Source organism: Cebus imitator, unplaced genomic scaffold, assembly GCF_001604975.1.
Source record: "Cebus imitator isolate Cc_AM_T3 unplaced genomic scaffold, Cebus_imitator-1.0 Scaffold197, whole genome shotgun sequence".
NCBI lineage: Eukaryota > Metazoa > Chordata > Mammalia > Primates > Cebidae > Cebus > Cebus imitator.
The window spans coordinates 500,626-517,774 of NW_016107512.1; the positions used below are offsets into that span (position 1 = coordinate 500,626).

Below are 17,149 nucleotides of genomic sequence, written 5' to 3' on the forward strand. Positions count from 1 at the left end.
ATCGCTTGAACTCGGGAGGCAGAGGTTGCAGTGAGCTGAGATTACATCACTGCACTCCAGCCTGGGTGACAAGAGCAAAACTCCATCTCGGAAAAAAAAAGAAAGATCATGGACTTGTCACAAAAACCATAACTGCCCCAAATTTCCCGGAATGAAGCCCTTACCTCAATTAGGTTTGCCCTTTCACCTCTGAGCCAAGTTTTCTAGGACCAAACCAGAAAAGATTCCCTGAGAAGATGATATCCACAGGGCCAGAATTTAAAAATAATTATATTAATAATAAATATGTTAAATTACATTTAAAACAATAAATAGAAAAATAAACTGATAAATAAAATTAACAGGTACAAAATGTTTCAAAATTCCAACCAAAAAACACACACACAAACAGTCGGCAGACAAGACAAATGGACAGAACGGGAGGGCGCTAAACGCAGTCACGGGAACCCTTCACAGTTGACGTCACGGCTCCCTCCTCGCCTGGTCACCCTTCTCTCCCCAGCTTGGAGACAGACCAGGAGACTCAGTGGCTGGTATCTCTGGGCACTCCAGCCAGCACAGGGAAGCATCTGATCTTACCTCCATGCCTTCTGCAAAGCAACCCTGAACCCTGGGGAGGGTGGGTTCAGTGGGCAGGAGTGTGAGGCAGAGGCTGGACTGTGGTGGGGCAGAGGGTGGTGAGGACTGGGACATCCCTACAGAGGCAGGTCGGTGCTGTTGTGCCGGGTTTTCCTGGCAGTGCCATCGTCTCGGGGCAGAGCTCTCTGCAGGTTGGACATGGCCACGGTCTTTTTGAGGTCAATCACGGCGTAGGAGTCTGAGCTTCGGGCAGGGTGGGTGGTGGGCATGGGGGCTGGGGGGCTCGAGGGGTTCTGGGGCCCCTTAGGGCGGTCTCCACCCCAGCTCTTTAGCTCCACTTGGATGTAGTTAAGCTGCCTTGGGGGCTCAGGGCCCGGCCGGCGGAAATCAAAGTTGAAGACCCTTGGGGAGCCACGGCGGCGGGTCAGTGGCACAGGAAAGCTGCTGTGGCTGCGGATGGCGGCCCGGGTGCTGGTGGGCTTCTGCAGTGGGGTCTCGTCCTCCTCACCATCAGGGAAGCCATTGGAGGAGGGTGTGAGCCCATCCCTCGAGTCCCCATCATCCCCAGCCTCCCCTCCCAGCTGCTGGGCTTGGCTCTCCCATACAGGGGGCAGCGGGGGCAGGTTCTCATAGTGCAGCAGGGCAGCCCGGCGGTGGGCAAGGCCATTCCAGCCCGGCTCCTCTGGGCTCAGTCTCCAGCCAACCCCTCGCCGCAGTCCGCTGCTGACGTTCTCATAGGTGCACTTGGGCTGGGCTGGGCACTCGGAAGGGGCCTCGTTGTTATTATTGTGGTGGGGGGGGTCATGCAGGCTGGGACAGAGGCCTTGGCACTTCACCATGTGCCGCCGAGCAGGGGTCGGGCCCAACACAAACTTCACCTGGCCTGGCTGTAAGAACACCTGTGGGTCCCGTTGGTCAGGGCCCCGCGCCTGCGGGAGGAAGGGCGCTTGACCCTCAGGCAGGGGCTGCAGGCAGTGGCGGCCCCTGCGGTGGTCATCTTCACTGGCCGGTGTGTTGACATAGGTGTGGGACTGGGGAGAGAGTCCAAGTGAGGCAGGTGAGTCCCAGGGCAGGGAGAAAAGAGAACAGAAGGGACAGGATGAGAGATGAGAAACATGAAAAAAGAGCTGGAGTTTCTTCTTCCTTGTTCTCCACACCTTCCAAGGAAGCTGTTCCCTTTTGGGGACAGGAAGGGACCCTAACAATGTTCTTCCCCTTCCCATGATCCTCACTGGGAGGAGGTGGCCATATTTCCTATCTCTCATCCCCACCCAGACCAACAGGGCAGGGGCTAGCCAGCCGCGTGCTCACCTGCTCATCGGGGGCAATGAGGGCATGGGTGGACTCTTCCCCAAGCGAGGGGTGCCGCAGGCTGCTCGTTGAGAGCCTCCGGGGAGCTGAGAATCGTGGGCCCTCTCCAGGGCAGCCATTGGAGAAGCTGGAGACAGTGTAGCCTAGAGCTGGGCACAGGAGAGACAAGCCCAGGGGAGGGGAACTTAAGCCACCTGACAACCAGCTGCAGCTGTGTGTGCGGATCCCGGGACTCCTCCAATGGAGGAGAGATGTTCTCAGGGCCTCACAGTGGTTAAACCCCGGAGCCACCAGCACCCCATTATCCTTCACTTCTCCTCTGCTCTTCAAACCCTGCCCTTTCCCTCAAGCTCACCTTGAAGAACACCTCACCACTGTCTCCATCATTGCCTCACCCAAAATGGGTAAAGCACAGCTTGTTGTCACAGGACCATCCCTTTGCTTCATTCTAGGTCTGCCAGGAAGGTCCAGGGAAGCTCCTCAAAAACAGGGACTGCTTCCATTTCTCCTGTCCCCCATGGGCCAGCCCAGGGAACACACTACAGCAAGCAGGTGCCTGGTCTGAACTCCACGACTAAACAAGCAGAAATTGTAGGACCTCTCCAGAATACTGTCACAGCCAGAGATGCATGCACCAGCAGCAAGGAAGGTATGTGGGGATGACCCAGTAGACAGAGGAAGGAAGCAAAAAAGCCCTAGACTGCTGTTTCTTTTTTTTTTTTTTTTTTTTTTGAGACGGAGTTTCACTGTTGTTACCCAGGCTGGAGTGCAATGGCGCGATCTCGGCTCACGCAACCTCCGCCTCCTGGGTTCAGGCAATTCTCCTGCCCCAGCCTCCTGAGTCGCTGGGATTACAGGCACGCGCCACCATGCCCAGCTAATTTTTTGTAGTTTTAGTAGAGACGGGGTTTCACCATGTTGACCAGGATGGTCTCGATCTCTTGACCTCGTGATCCACCCGCCTCGGCCTCCCACAGTGCTGGGATTACAGGCTTGAGCCACCGCGCCCGGCTAGACTGCTGTTTCTACGGAAACCCAAAGTCTTCCTGTCTGTTCCCCAACCATCGGTCGATACAAGGCCCGGGACTCAACAGCCTCGGCTTGAGTCACCTAGCCCAGCCCAGGACTTATCGATCCTCAAGAATGGTTCTGACCATGGACAACTATCCTGGAAGGCTGGCTCACCCCCAACCTGCAAGCTTGACCCATCCCTCCAAGATTTGTGCTTCCTGGGCCTGGGCGTGTGTGTGTGTGTGTGTGTGTGTGTGTGTGTGTGTGTGTGTACACACACTGGGGTCTCCTCACCATTGGGCGGCTGGGGGGCTCGAGGGAGGTCAAGCTCAGTGGGGTGGCTATTGCGAGTGATGATGACAGGCTCTTCCATCACATTGATGCTGTTGCACTGCATCAGATCCTGAAGGAGGTTGAAGATTTCCTCAGCCCGAGAACACTTAAATGCAAATATTCCTGGAGAAGGAGGAGAAGAAATGAGGCCCCCCCAGACCCTGGGCCCAATAGGGAAGGACCAGAGGAGCTCAGCAGCTGCACAATGTGCAGGAAATGTCCCTGAACGCCAGTCCCAGGCCTGCAGGGGTAGGAGGGCCTCTCCTCATTGAGCATTCTTTCTTTTTTTTTCTTCGAGACATAGTTTTGCTCTTGTTGCCTAGGTTGGAGTGCAAAGGTGCAATCTTGGCTCACTGCAACCTCCATCTCCCGGCTTCAAGTGATTCTCCTACCTCAGCCTCTCAAGTAGCTGGGAGTACAGGTGCCCGCCACCACGCCCACCTAATTTTTTTGTATTTTTAGTAGAGATGGGGTTTCACCATGTTGGTCAGGCTGGTCTCAAACTCCTGACCTCAGATACAGGGGTCACAAGAAGAGTATCAAAAGCAAGGCAGAGGCCAGGTATGGTGGTTCATGCCTGTAATTCCAGCACTTTGGGAGGCTGAGGAGGGTGGGTCACCTAAGGTCAGGAGTTCAAGACCAGCCTGGCCAACATGGTGAAATCTCATCTCTACTAAAAATACAAAAAATTAGCTAGGCGTGGTGGTGGGTGCCTGTAATCCCAGCTACTTGGGAGGCCGAGGCAGGAGAATCACTTGAACCTGGGAGGTAGTGGTTGCAGTGAGCCAAGATTGTGCCACTGCATTCGAGCCTGGGTGACACAGCGAGACTCTGTCTAAAAAAAAATCAAAAAAACAAAAACCAAGGTGGAAAGGACAGTATTAGATGAGTGAACATTCCACCTCACATGCTCTCTCCATCTTCCTCTGCCTACCAACCCCTGTTCCCCAGAGTACCAGCTGTCAGATCGCTGATGACAAGAGGGTCTACCCTGTTCCCTGCTTATTCACTTATTAGCCTAGTGCATGGCCAGGAAGCAAATGTCTACTGTATATAGGTCCCTGACCTCATAAACTCTGGCGAGGGATGGAAGAAAAGATGGGCAAACGAGCTGCAGGTAAATATGACAAGGCAATCACATGGCTCCTCAATGCAGCCAGCTTTACACCCCTTCCAACTGCAACACTGCAACTCAAAGTCCCAGGAACAGCAGGACTGGGCTGAGTGTCTGTGAATCAGGGGACTCAAAGATGCCCTTGGGGGTATTGGGCCAGCCTGGAATCCTACACTCCCCTCTGTAACAGGGGGACCTGGGACCTAGGGGAGGCTACGTGGGGTGTACCTATGCATATACCCACAATTAAAACACAATTAGGCTGGGGAACAGGACAACTGTGATATACACAAATAGGATCGGGAGGAAATAGGGAAGAAAAAGATCTACTCTGGCAAGATATGATGAGAAGACTAAAAGACGGAAAGCCTGGAATCACAGAGAACCCTGTGTTGGGGCCTAGGGTAGCCCCTCTGGGAACCCAAGTGTAGATCAAACATCATCAGGAACAAAGATGCCTTTCCCCGCTCTGCCTGCTCACCCAGCGCCCCTGCCTCTGCCTCATGAGCTCCAAGGGTAAGATGCACGGAGGGAAGTCTCCTCCAGCAAACATGACCTCGGAGGCTCACTGTTTTGTTGGCAGCCTCATCAGAGAAACTTGTTTATTCCACCTCTGCACAGTCATAATTCCAAACTGTACTGAACACAGTCCCATGTAGGATTCCTTTTGCATCGCTTAAGTCTGGATAGTAAGAGATAAACCCAGACCATGCCACTCCTTCAGAGAGCTGTGGCTGGCTCTAGCCTTGATCTCATGGAATAACCTACACCTGACCTCTGACTACAGGGAGAATACATCACACTCTATTGCCCACAGGTGATGGGGACAACATTAACCTCTTGAGGGCTAATTTGTACATTAGGAACCCTGGAGTCCTGCATAAGCCCCTATTCCAGGGTGGAGCAGGGCCTGGTACTCACCCTGGCCTGTCTGACATCGGCGGCCACTCTCAAAGGAGAAGAGGTTGGAGTCGTAGCCATAGCGGCGCAGGCAGAGGTAGGGCCAGCGGACGGCCTCACGCCGATGCAGGTGCAGCACCAGCTCGCTCTGCGTCAGCTCCATCACCCCAGAGCCCAGCTCCACCCCCTCGTCATCCACATTTGTCACCTGCAGGGGACAGACAGAAGGGTCAATGAGTGAGTCCAACAGGTGTTTGCACGGGTCCCTGAGCCACTGGGAGACAATCTGATGCAGGACAAGAGGAGGGGAACCAAAGGTCGCATCTATCACAGACTCTACTGAATGCCTCATGATTGTATGAAGCAGTGCCATGGACCTATGACAGTTCTCTGGGCAAATCCCACTTCTGGGGGCTCAGTTTTGTCATATGGACAGTGAGGGAAGAGGTAGTTTACCTCCAAGGTCCATTGGTTAGATAACAAATGTTAGATGACCTCAGACAGCCCATGGCTTAGGATACAAGGCCCAGATGTTAATGGGAAAAGGATTCCACGGTAAATTCAAAATCTTGAGACTGGGCACCCTGACCTAGGAAAGTCAAGCCCAAGGCAGAAACAATACATATCTCCTCTACCCCAACAGTATGTCCTTGCTGAGGGCTCCCTCTTCTGGTGGACAAGAGAAACATGTGCTTTCCCATGCCTCAGAGTGAGGAGGGAGGCGGCGGCTCCTTCCAAAGAGAGGTGGGGCAGGGGAGGGCACAGGTCCACTAGGTCCGCCCTCAGCTCCCCACAGCAAACAGCAAATGCTGATGTCGTGCTTACTGTGTGCTAAGCACTATTTTATTTTTATTTATTTATTTTTATTTTTATTTTTTGAGACAGAGTCTCGCTCTGTCACCCAGGCTGGAGTGCAGTGGTACAATCTTGGTTCAATACAATCTCCATCTCCAGGGTTCAAGTGATTCTCCTGCCTCAGCCTCCCAAGTAGCTGGGATTACAGGCGTGTGCCACCACACTGGGCTAATTTTTATATTTTTAGCAGAGATGGGGTTTCGCCACATTGGTCAGGCTGGTCTTGAACCCCTGACCTCAGGCAATCTGCCTGTCTTGGCCTCCCAAAGTGCTGGGATTACAGGCGTGAGCCACCGTGCCTGGCCACTAAGCACTATTTTAAATACTTTACATATATTAACTCACAAATACAGACTTTTGTTTTCTATCAATAAAAGCGATATATAAAGTTATAAAAATACACTGACAACAGTTCCAAAAGCATCATTATGGCATTTCTTCATTCTTGGTAATATCAAGAGCCATGAAAACAGCAGTGGTCTGGGCCTCTTTTCCTCAGGCTACTTGAGAGGGCATGAGCTCAAGAAGTCTCCAAAAGCCTACCACCTCAGCCTAGCATTTCATTTGCTGTTAGAGAGGCTGAAGCAACTCCGTTAAACTGTGTCTGCACCCAAGAGGCCATGTTGGGAATGCAGAAGAGGAGAGGGATCTGGGTACCTTGAACTTGGTGGGGTGGTTGTCCGGAACGCTGTCTCTGTTCAGGCAGCTGCAGCAGCTCCCCATGGTGTCAGAGCAGCCAGCCTGCCCTAGGAAAAACATAAGGGATATGCAGGTCACTAACTTCTGATTCAAAAAACCCTGCTCTGGGGAACTCTGGCAGAAGCACCTCACTGTGATCACCCACTCTGTCCAAGAGACTGTGTGACACAGACCCTCCCTCAAGGACTTCACACTCTCAATCCAGGACCAGACACACACTGGATAAACATTAATCCAAGTTAGAATGTGTTAAAGATGAATGCTGATGGGGGGCTGGAGAGAGCTTTTCAGAGGTAACATTTGATCTGAACCTTAAGAAGTATGTAGGATTCTGACCCATGTAATGACAAGGAAGGGAGGGACATAGGCAGGAAGAAAAGTAGGGGCCCATAAGAAGTGATCTGCAGCAGATGGAGGTGGGTGCCATCCCAAGGCCCTTATTTGGATTCAGCCAAGAAACTGTCACTTGGGGGTCTCAGACACTTTGGCCTATACCTGTCTCTTTTTTCCTCCCTTTTTACCTCATCCATTCCACATCATCCAAGCTCTCTCTCCGCCCTTACCAACATCCCAATATCCAGGGCAAATTTATCTTTTGATGTCCTCTTCAAATAAGTTGTTACACTGTGATCATAAAGATATATTCAGAAGACTGAACGTTTAAAAGAGTGCACAATTTTAATAATCTCAATTGGATAAAATGCTGGGCTTGCTTCCCTTTGAAGGGGAGACCAGAGGCCTTACTATTTGGCTTTTCCCTCCAGGATTCTGGTACTTGGATTATACATCACAATAGTCAGGCCTGTGCCTAGAATGAAGAGGACACCACCCAGGCTTGAATGATGGAAGAGAACAAGAAATGCATGGACCAATATCGAACAGAAGTTTTAAGGGGTGGCAACTTGTCGCAAAAAATGAGTCTATAGGATTAGCTATCCTTCTGGAACTCCTGCTGAATGGTAAAGCCTTAAACAACCAGGTGACCTGTACCCTCTGTTTGTCCCAACTTGGGAAATGCCATAAAACTGACTCCTATACACAGCTCTTACCTCACCCAGGCCATCGGGGAGCTGACCATGGGAGGGGCATGGGGAAGGATTCCACTTTATTCCCTGCGTCCTTGGTGGGCTGTCATGGCAAACAGTCTGCAGAGAAGTTCACCCGGATCCCTCTGGGATACACCTGGGGCTCACCTAGCACAGGAAACAGAGACACTGGTTAATAGAAACCTATCTTCATCCCCAACTGTTAATGAAACTGACCTGGCAGTTCATCCTACCTGGATACCTGTTCCAGCCCTAATGGGACAAAAACACCAATGAAGGAAGTAAAATCAAGGACAAAGAGAGCACAAATTCCAAGTCCCATGGACCTGAAAGGTACAGACTCACAGAGCATTAATGAGTTTGAAGTCTAAGGGGACCCAAGGCCTTGTAAGTCACTTTAGATCTCACTTTGAGTCCTGTTACAACAAACACCAAAACCACCACCTTACCTTTGCAGAGAACTTTAACTCCACAAAGAGCTTTCTCAAAAGAACACTGTGATATAGGAGAAAGAGCACTGGTTTAAGATTCAGGAAACCAATATTCTGGTCAGTTTTGTTGCTACTAAGTATCTGGGAGACTTAGGTCAACACTCCCCCAAGTCCCAGCCAAGGCCTTAGTTTTGGGGGCAACTGACTATAAACTGTGGACCTTCTAACGTAAATAACTTCCAGAGGCAAAAATGTAAGACAAACATCACTAAAATGGACATGCTCCTCTTTCAAGACAGGCTGATTCAATTTCGAATTTGGAAGCTTAATAGATTTTCTGCTCCCCAAGTTCTAAAAGGCCTAATTTTAACATAAATATTAACAGTAGCCAAAATTTCAGGGCATCTGAGCCCAAGGTAGACAAGTCAACAAGCCAGGACTCTGCAGGCCCTGGACATCCACATTCCCGCTCTGGAGAAACAATACTTCCCAGGGCCCCTTGCACCCTGCATCCTTGGACAACTTCCAGGTAAAAGGACGCCATCCCCTTGGTCTGGCTTATTCTCTGGAAGAAGCAGGCTCAGGGAGGTGTGCACAGACTAAAGACAGGTCACCGGGAAAGTTCTGGGGCTGGAGCCACCGACCGGGGCGGGGCGGGGGCACTGAAACCAAGCACTCTAGGGTGCAAGATGGGGGAGGGGTTGCATTTCCCTATCACCATCTCTTCTCTTTAAGATATCAGGACGTATTGGCCCACTGAGGAAGGACTGCATTGGGTGGAAAGGGGGAGAGGGCTCTGGTCTGGGATAGGTATGGATCAGGGGCAGGAGTTAGAGAAGGTGTTGGGGCTGATAACGTATGAGGAGGTTTTGGGAAACACGAGCAAGAATTTTGGATGTGGGCATTTTGGATAGCGCAAGGAGAATGGGGATATGAGGAATCCTAGGAATTTCTAGGCAGTGGAAGCATTTGGGGGCATCCAAGAGAGAATGGTGGGTCTGTGGGCATAGCAGGAGATTTGTTGAATGAGTGAGGGGGTTCTGAGGGCTTCAGGAGACGCGATGGTGTGTCCAGGGTGGAGAGGGTTGAGGTAGGGTTTGGAGAGCCAGAGGCTGCAGGACAGGCTGCAGGACTGCCAAGGAGAATTTCTAGACGCCAGTAAGGAATGGGGAGGTCGGGGTGCGCGGCCCCCGGATCCCCGCCCCCAGCCCCGGTGCTTCGCCACCCGCCCGCCCGGGGCTTCCTAGGGAGGGAGTGGAGACTGCGGCGCGGCGCGACAAGGCCTCGGTGAAGCCGCTTCGTCCCCGCCCCGCCGCGCCCCAACTCACATCGCCCCGCGGCCCAGGCGGCGCCGGGCCCCGCTCCCGGGTCCCGCTGCAGCAGCCGCCGCCCGCCCGGAGCTAAGGCCTCCCCGCCCCGCCCCGCCGCCGCGGGGTCGGAGGTCACTGGCAGCACCAACGAGACGCTGCAGGCGGGCGGACCCGAGCGGGGGCGACCGGCGCGCAGCCTAGAAGGTCCCTTTGGAGGACTTTGCTGTCGGGAGCAAGGAGCATGCGCAGACGCCAGAGGGCGCTGCTGGTCAGGGACTGAGCAAGCCCGGCGGGGACAGGGCGGAGCCTGCGCCGGGGGCGGGGCGCAGAGGCGGTGCTAGGGTAACCAAAGTTGGGGGTGCTCCGGGGATCGGAACCGGGAAGGAGGGTTAGGCGAGAAACAAAGGGAAGGGGAAAGGGTCTGAAGAGACCTGAAGGGAGAAGGGCAGGACGAGGGACCCCGGAAGAGGGCTGAGAAGAGACGGGCCCAGGGGGACCACAGGGGACAAGGGAGAGAGAAGTGAAGGGAAACACGCGGAAGGGCGGGGCTGCGAGACCAGAGGAAGAGTTTGGGGGGACCTGGGAACTGCGGAGAGACAGAGCTGCGGGCCCGGCGAGGCGTTTCCATTCAGCGAGTGGTTGAGAACCCAGTGTAAACGCGGCTCCCGGCGTCTGCTGGATACCCACCCGGCGCAGTCCGGGCCTGAAGCCCCTGCACCTGCATGGTGGAACCCGCACATTTCCACCCTGAAATTCCACAAATGTGCCCGCTTGCGTGTGTGTGTGTGTGTGTGTGTGTGTGTGTGTGTTTTCCAATCTGCAACTCCAGGAGATCCCACGTGTGTGTGTGTGTGTGTGTTCCAATCTGCTGCTCCAGGCCCCTCCCTGCAGCTCCAAGAGATCCCACAAGTGTGTGTGTGTGTATGTTTTCCAATCTGCAGCTCCAGGCCCCGCCCTGAGCCGCCTGTGTGCGCGTGTGTGTGTATGTGCGTGTGTGTTTTCCAATCTGCAGCTACTGGCGTGTGTGTGTGTGTGTGTGTGTGTGTGTTTTCCAATCTGCAGCTACCGGCCCCTCCCTGAGCCGCCCCTCTCCACCAGCCGGGCACGGGGCGGGGGAGCGGCGGGGGCCGCTGGGGCGTGGGAGAGGAAGGGCCTCACTATTGTGGCGGGCGGGGCCGGGCGCTGAGGCCTTGGGGTGGGGACCGGGTAAGGGGCCCGAAAGCAGAGTCGATCCAGAACTGCCGGGAATGCGGCGCACAGCGAGGGTGAGACCCCAGCGGAGTCCTCGTCCCCTCCTCTAAAATCCCCGCAGCCAGGCTGCGAACACCAGCGGACTCGGGAAACACACCGAATCCCAGCCCCGGAGGTGGGCCCGCCAAGTTCTAGAAAAACTCTGGGCATCTAACGAGAGGGCACTTGGCAGGACTGGGCACTTCCTTTCCTTCTCCCTCCCATTGTCCCCAGAAATCTTCCCATCCCTCCACCTTCCCAAGCCCTAAGGCCTCTCAGGCTCTCCTTTCAGGGCAGTGGGGGTTGGCGATGTCCAGCTCCTGAGCACTCTTGCAAGGAGGCAAGACAAGGGGTTCAGTTCCGTCCCTTATCTGAAATGGGAGGGGGAAGGGAATTATGGAAAGAATCCAGTGCTAGGTGGAGGTGGAGTTTGGTGGCCTTTGGGGAGATGGAAAGGTGAGGAGTAGAGGCCTGATTTCTGAGCGTTGTTTCAGTGTTGGACAATTCCATGCAAACTAGAGCTAAAATGAAAGAGGCTGCAAGTCCCTTCTGGGGCCCCAGATACCCCCTTCCTTTCTTGTTGCCTGGAGCAGGGGCAGTGCTGTCAGGCGAAGTGGCTACTCCTGGTGTGAACAGCCCATCCTGGCCGCCTTCCACGGGAAATCTGACCTGAGAGACAGAAGAGGAAGGAAGCAGGTGGGTGTGAAGCCAGGAAGGAGGAAAGGGTGGCACAGGACATTTGAAGTTGGGGGTTGGACATTTGAAGTTGGGGGTTGGGGGACTGTGCTGAGGAGGGTTCAGTGCTGGGAAGCAATATTAACTGTTATGGTCCAAACCCTCACCTCAACCCCAATACTGAGTCTTACAGAGGGCAGGGATTTGATGACGACCCTCCTGTGCCCAGCTACTTTCAGCATCTATCCCAGTTCTCAGAGGCCAGCTCCCCCTAAGGCTTCCCTTAAGCCTTTGGTGTGATCTTGGGCAAGTTAGTTAACTTGTTTGTTAACTGTCAAGAGGACTAAAGGAGATTACCTCATAAGATTATTGTGAGATAAACTATGTTATATAATATTCTAGAATAGTCCTTTGCACAGAGTAAATAGTATAAATGTTTGCTCTGGTTATTTTCCCTCGAGTTTGTGTATATCTGCCTGGAGCTCTGGTCCCATTCTACTTGGTTTCATCTCTGTCTTACTATGAGCTCCCTGAGGGCAGGACTCCGGGCTCAGCTCTTCTCTACATTAATAGTCACTTCTTACCCCCAAGATATTGTGGTCATACCAGGACTTGCCAAGAGGAAAGCTGAAGAGATGCACTTAGATTATCCAGTGCAATTGCTGCTATAGATAAAAGTGCAAGGTGTTCCTCTGACCTTGAGGAACTTATAGACTAGATTGGGAGTCAAGAGAGATGCAGGGAGCAGAGAAGAACATTAGGTGCTAAATCTTGGGGCACTGCTTGCTTCAGGAGCTCAGGAAAAGTATGCTCACAGAAGCTGAGAAGGGCTTCCTGATAAGGGGATCCTTTAACCAGGCCCAAGCCTATATAGCTGGAAAAACTGGGTCCATGTAGGAAGTTGTGGAGGAGGCTCACTGGGGCTGCAGGTACAAGGTGAGAGATGGTGGGAGTTAAGGCTGTTGAGGTGAGGAGAGAAGGGCCGGCCTGCCTAAAGGCCCACCGGAAAGGCAGGCAAAGTGCCCTCTCCTACTGTCCTCCTCTTACCTCCATCCCAATCTTGGGAGACCCCAGAATTTGAACTTCAGAAATTCTGGAGCCAAAAGACCTGACCTCAAGACCTGGCTCTGCCACTTACTAGCTGTTTGACCTTGGGCATGCTATTCACGCTCTGATCCGCAGTTGGGCCATCTGTAAGATGGGGACAGTGCTACCTAAGTCACTGGGTGTTGGGAGGATTGAGGGAAATAGTATCTATAAAGCACTTAACACTTCCTAGTATATTGTAATGGCCTAATACATGGAGGGGTTCTTATTGTTTTGGGGTAGCCTTTGCCACCAATGTCAGTGCAGAACTCTGGATGGCCCCGCCAAGAGGACAGCCCCAACCCCCAGGAGCCAGGTCCACCAGCCAACTCAGACAGTGACTCAGGCTACCTGCCGGGCGGGGACCCTGAGGATACCTCTGCTCAGGTAGTAGAGTTGTGCCCTTCCTGAGACCAACATGACCTCTATCCTGTGGAGCGCTCCCCTTTTCCACCAACCCTGAGGTGGTTTGACTTCATGCCTAATTTTTTGTTGCCTTTTTTCTTTTCAGGAATTCCTGTCTCTGCACCTGCTTAAAACATGGGGTTTTAACTTTAAACTCATTCACATTAATATTCATTACCTCTCCTAGGGGGTCTGTGTTGTCAAAGCAGACTCTAGGAGCTTTGGCCTCAAGGAGTGAAGGGGGTGGTTTTAAGCATAAGAAGAGAAGCTGTTTTGGGGTGTGGGGCCTCCTCAGCCCCCCTCAAGGAAGACCACAGATGCAGGCATCCAAGGCCATCCTCGAGCTCAGTGAGAATCTGGAAGGAGGATCCTCCCAAATGGAGGGCATGCTTAGAAGCTGCTCTAGATTGGAGAACAGGTGGCAATGACAAGGGGGAAAGAAGGAGAAAGGAAAGAAAAACCTAGTTTCACTCCTCCCTTTCTTCCATGTCTCCTCAGGGTCCTGCTGTTCTGGGCCTGGGTTCCCTTTGCCTGGACACCAACCAAGCCCCCAGCTGGACTGGGCTTCAGACCCTCCTGCAGCAACTCCCTCCACAGGACATTGATGTGGGTCTCCTCTCCCCATCTTCCCTCTCTTGCCTCCTCCTCCCCCTCCCTTTTCTTACTGTGGGAAGAACATCAGTCCACAAGTTAGGGGATATAGATTTAAGACCCAGCTGTGCCACTGGTTGGGGGGTGATTCTCCCCTGAGTTTTCACATTGGCAATAACAATAGCAATAGCGGGTGCAAGAACATCTCTGCCCACCACAATGCTTCATTCAAGAGCGAATGAGAAAATGGACATGAACAACTTTTGAAACGGATAATGGAATGTACAATGTAGAGAGTATGGTTGTTACGTATTTATTGAGGCTCTACATGTGCCCAGCCTAAAGGCTTACAATTCAATTGGGGAGGCAAGACAGGAATATATGAAATAATTTGAGCAAATGTAAGCATGGGAACTGATACTGAGCTCTAGCTCATTGGGAGCAAAGACCTAATGGTGACAGGGCTATGTGCTGCGGGCCTGTCAGGACCTGATTAATGACCATTCTTGGGGGGCAGGGGGAGACTGAGGTGGCCTTACATGAGCTCCTTTCCTTCTTCTATTTGCCCTTCTATGCCATTATCTCTGGCATCTCCCTGAGGTTCTACAACCTTTCTCTGACCTAGCAGCCAAGTCTTTTTTCCTCCAACCAATGCTCCATCTTGCCTGCTGGGACTCTCCCAGTCATTGCAGAGGACTGTTTCTGCAGGAGCCCTACTGCCTGGCCCTTGGGGAGGAGGAGCTGGCCGAGCTGCGGCTCTTCTGTGCCAGGCGGAAGCAGGAGGCCCTGGGACAGGGGGTGGCCCGCCTGCTACTTCCCAAGCTTAAAGGACACACCTGTGAGAAGGTATGTAGTACCCCTCCCACCAAGTTCTCCTTCCTCCACTCTTTGCCCTCTTATTTCTGCAGAATGGGCTAGCTTCTGGGACTCTGGTTGGGAAACAGGAAAAACAGAAACCAAGTTTGGGAGCTCTTGGTATAGGCTGCAGTGGATGTGGGCTTGCTAGGGTATGGTGAGAACAGGTTGGGATTGGATTAGAAGAGCAAGGAGGGAAGTTAGGTCGGTAGTGCCTACTCTGACCACCTCAGTACCTCCCCTCCCACAGTGCAGGGAGCTGCTGAAGCCAGGGGAGTACGGAGTGTTTGCAGCCCGGGCAGGGGAACAGCGCTGCTGGCACCAGCCCTGCTTTGCCTGCCAGGCCTGTGGCCAGGCCCTGGTAAACCTCATCTACTTCTACCATGATGGACAACTCTACTGCGGCCGTCATCATGCAGAGTTGCTGCGCCCACGCTGCCCGGCTTGTGACCAGGTACAGCCTGGAGGGGAAGAACTGGGGGTCTCCCCAGGGTCCAGAGTGGCAGGATACAAAGGGATACTCTACTGGCCCACAGGTTCTCCCAGTATCAGGGAGCGGGCAGAACTAGTAACCAGCCTGGGACTACCAAATTCCCTGTGTTCTGACTTGAGCTCTGGGCATGTGGGGCCTACGGCCTTTCTCGTGCCCCCATTGCAATCAGAGTCCCTCAAATGTTCTTGGACTCAGAGAATTTAGAGCAGGGACTCTTGGACAGATGCTCATCAGTATATGCCAAGTGCCCAGTGCTGTGCCTCATCATGCTAGAAATTCCCTTAATGCCAGCATAAAAGGAAGCCTGGAGCCCTGGGTTGGGAGTCCAGACCCCCAGGTAGAACTTTGGATTGTGCCACTTGCTAGCTGGGATCCTGGCTAAGCCAATCAGTCCTCCCTGAGTCCTAGAGTGGCTGAGTGGGTCAAATGGGAATGTATGTAGACGTGCTTTAGCGTTAACTGGGTAAAAGGCGTGGTTACTGGATGAATGAATGAGTGAATGAATGAATGAATGAATGAACCGTTCCCCTCTCCCTCTCCCAGCTGATCTTCTCTCGGCACTGCACCGAGGCAGAGGGACGGCACTGGCATGAGAACCACTTCTGTTGCCAGGACTGCGCCGGGCCCCTGGGCGGGGGACGTTATGCCCTGCCTGGGGGAAGCCCCTGCTGCCCCAGCTGCTTCGAGAACCGCTACTCGGATGCAGGCTGGAGCTCGGCTGGGGCACTGGAAGGGCAGGCGTTCCTTGGTAAGGGAGAGGATGCAGGTCAAAGCGGGAGGGGGCTTGGGCTGGGCTGTGGGGGTTCTCCCGGGCTGGGACCCTTGCCCCGGTCCCACGCCGTCCCGTCCCTCCAGCAGCGCCCGCGGTCCCCCACCGCACCCCCCATACCCGAGCCTTGGGGCCCGCAGCTCTCACCGCGCGTCCCTGGCTGGAGCGTTCCAAGGGCCTCTCGAACCCACCCCGCACCGCGGTCGGGCTTGCGGCGCCGCACTCCCTCCCAGGCACGGGACGCGGCCGCCCTCTGGTGGGTGGAGGCGGGGGACCCAGGAGAGGACTCCCGGCGGCGGCGCGCGCGGCCTAAGGGGCGGGGCGGGAGGCTGGGCCTCACCCCGGCTAGCTGCGGCAGTGGTCTAGCCAGGCTCTGGGAGGGAGATTCCGCGCTCTGAGACCAGCGTTTCTGATCTGGCCAGGAACAGGGGAGACTGGACCCGACCGAACTGAAGGAAGGGACCAAACCTCGCTGAACTCTGTGACCCTCTCCCGAACACTCCTCGCTGCTGCCGGCTGTTCCAGCCTGCAAACTCGGACGGGGCTGCCTGGATCCAGTCCCCAGCAGGAGAGCCGACCTGGGGACAAAGCGGAAGCACCCAAACGGCAGGAGCAATGCCGCCTGAAGACTCCTCGTCATCCCAAGGACACTCCTTTCCCCACCTACTCCTCTTCCTCTGACTCGGAACCTGAAGGCTTTTTCTTAGGCGAGCGCCTTCCCCTGTCCTGGAAGACCCCCGGAAGCCTCCAAGCAGAGGACAGCAACGCCTCTAAGAAGCACTGCACCGTGTGCTAGAGGCGCAGCTCAGAGAAGGGGGTGTGAATGGGGGAAAAGAAGTCTATAGAGCGGGAGAACAAGGCTATCCTCCCCCTAGAAAAATCCTAGACTGAAACGCAGTCATGCGCACGCCCATGAGAGGCGGCGAGGTGACAAGTTTGGAGTGCACCCCCTTCAGCACTGCGTGTTCTAGGACTTCTGGTGGAGAGCTTTTTGGCAAAACCCATTGTCCAAAGCTACGCTTCCCTTGCTGAGATAGCCCCCACCCCCACCTCCACAGGCTGGGACAGCCCCGTCCCCACCATCCTCCTCCCGAGCCAATTAAATGATCACAGCACGCGTGACGGTTACCGGCTGGAGAGCCGGAGGTGGGACGGGGAGCAGGGGACCGTAGAGCTGGGCCGCGCTCCTCCCCTCGTAGTGTTGGTGGACGCGCAGCAGGGGGCCGTCCCTCTCTTCCGATGTCGGACTAAGCGAACAGCGTCCCCTGCCGACCGGTGGCCACCGGAAGTGCCAGACCGGAGGTGCGTCATCCGCCGGCGACGCCTATACGGTTCCTCCAACGAAGCTCGTGCGAAGCTTTCTATTATGGCTTCCAGCGGGGTCCCGGTGAGCGCTGCCGGCTCGGCTAATGAAACCCCCGAAATACCTGACAACGTGGGAGATTGGCTTCGGGGC

The 17,149-nt window shown here is 54.2% G+C and overlaps 2 protein-coding genes across 9 annotated transcripts in view; one reads left to right on the forward strand and one right to left on the reverse strand.

Moving 5' to 3' along the window:
• Positions 1–252: 252 nt before the first annotated feature.
• Positions 253–16,963, reverse strand: FRS3 (fibroblast growth factor receptor substrate 3). 4 transcript variants are annotated; one of them, XM_017547253.2, is made up of 8 exons: positions 9,608–9,704; positions 7,852–7,995; positions 7,366–7,426; positions 6,761–6,849; positions 5,270–5,456; positions 3,196–3,357; positions 1,891–2,039; positions 253–1,610 (listed from the first exon to the last, which is right to left on the reverse strand). In XM_017547253.2, exons 4-8 carry the CDS (start codon positions 6,824–6,826, stop codon positions 696–698), a joined length of 1,479 nt encoding a protein of 492 aa, XP_017402742.1. In that variant the 5' UTR covers positions 6,827–6,849; positions 7,366–7,426; positions 7,852–7,995; positions 9,608–9,704; the 3' UTR covers positions 253–695. The 4 variants fall into 4 exon arrangements, with proteins under 4 accessions (XP_017402742.1, XP_037601216.1, XP_037601215.1 ...); XM_037745288.1 differs by lacking the exons at positions 7,366–7,426; positions 9,608–9,704 and adding an exon at positions 16,774–16,963; XM_037745287.1 differs by lacking the exons at positions 7,366–7,426; positions 9,608–9,704 and adding an exon at positions 15,841–16,122.
• The window catches only part of PRICKLE4 (prickle planar cell polarity protein 4), a 7,736-nt gene continuing 1,187 nt past the window's right edge, over positions 10,601–17,149 (forward strand). The window contains exons 1-8 of one of the 5 annotated variants that reach the window (XM_037745289.1): positions 10,601–11,275; positions 11,413–11,515; positions 12,824–12,967; positions 13,484–13,591; positions 14,285–14,422; positions 14,682–14,885; positions 15,468–15,672; positions 16,116–16,774. In XM_037745289.1, the coding sequence (XP_037601217.1) occupies positions 11,196–11,275; positions 11,413–11,515; positions 12,824–12,967; positions 13,484–13,591; positions 14,285–14,422; positions 14,682–14,885; positions 15,468–15,672; positions 16,116–16,489 (1,356 nt within the window). In that variant the 5' untranslated portion in view covers positions 10,601–11,195 and the 3' untranslated portion in view covers positions 16,490–16,774. Of the gene's footprint in view, positions 11,276–11,412; positions 11,516–12,823; positions 12,968–13,483; positions 13,592–14,284; positions 14,423–14,681; positions 14,886–15,467; positions 15,673–16,115; positions 16,775–17,149 lie in introns of those variants that run through there. The other 4 variants (XM_037745291.1, XM_037745292.1, XM_037745290.1 and 1 more) reach the window with 4 other exon arrangements.

Excerpts from the sequence above, each read along its gene's own strand:
- FRS3 (XM_037745288.1), bottom strand. The coding sequence starts at position 6,826 with ATGGGGAGCTGCTGCAGCTGCCTGAACAGAGACAGCGTTCCGGACAAC. Across the intron at positions 5,457-6,760 it reads ACCACCCCACCAAGTTCAAG|GTGACAAATGTGGATGACGA; the intron begins GTACCCAGATCC and ends TGTCCCCTGCAG. Across the intron at positions 3,358-5,269 it reads CCGATGTCAGACAGGCCAGG|GAATATTTGCATTTAAGTGT; the intron begins GTGAGTACCAGG and ends CTCCTTCTCCAG.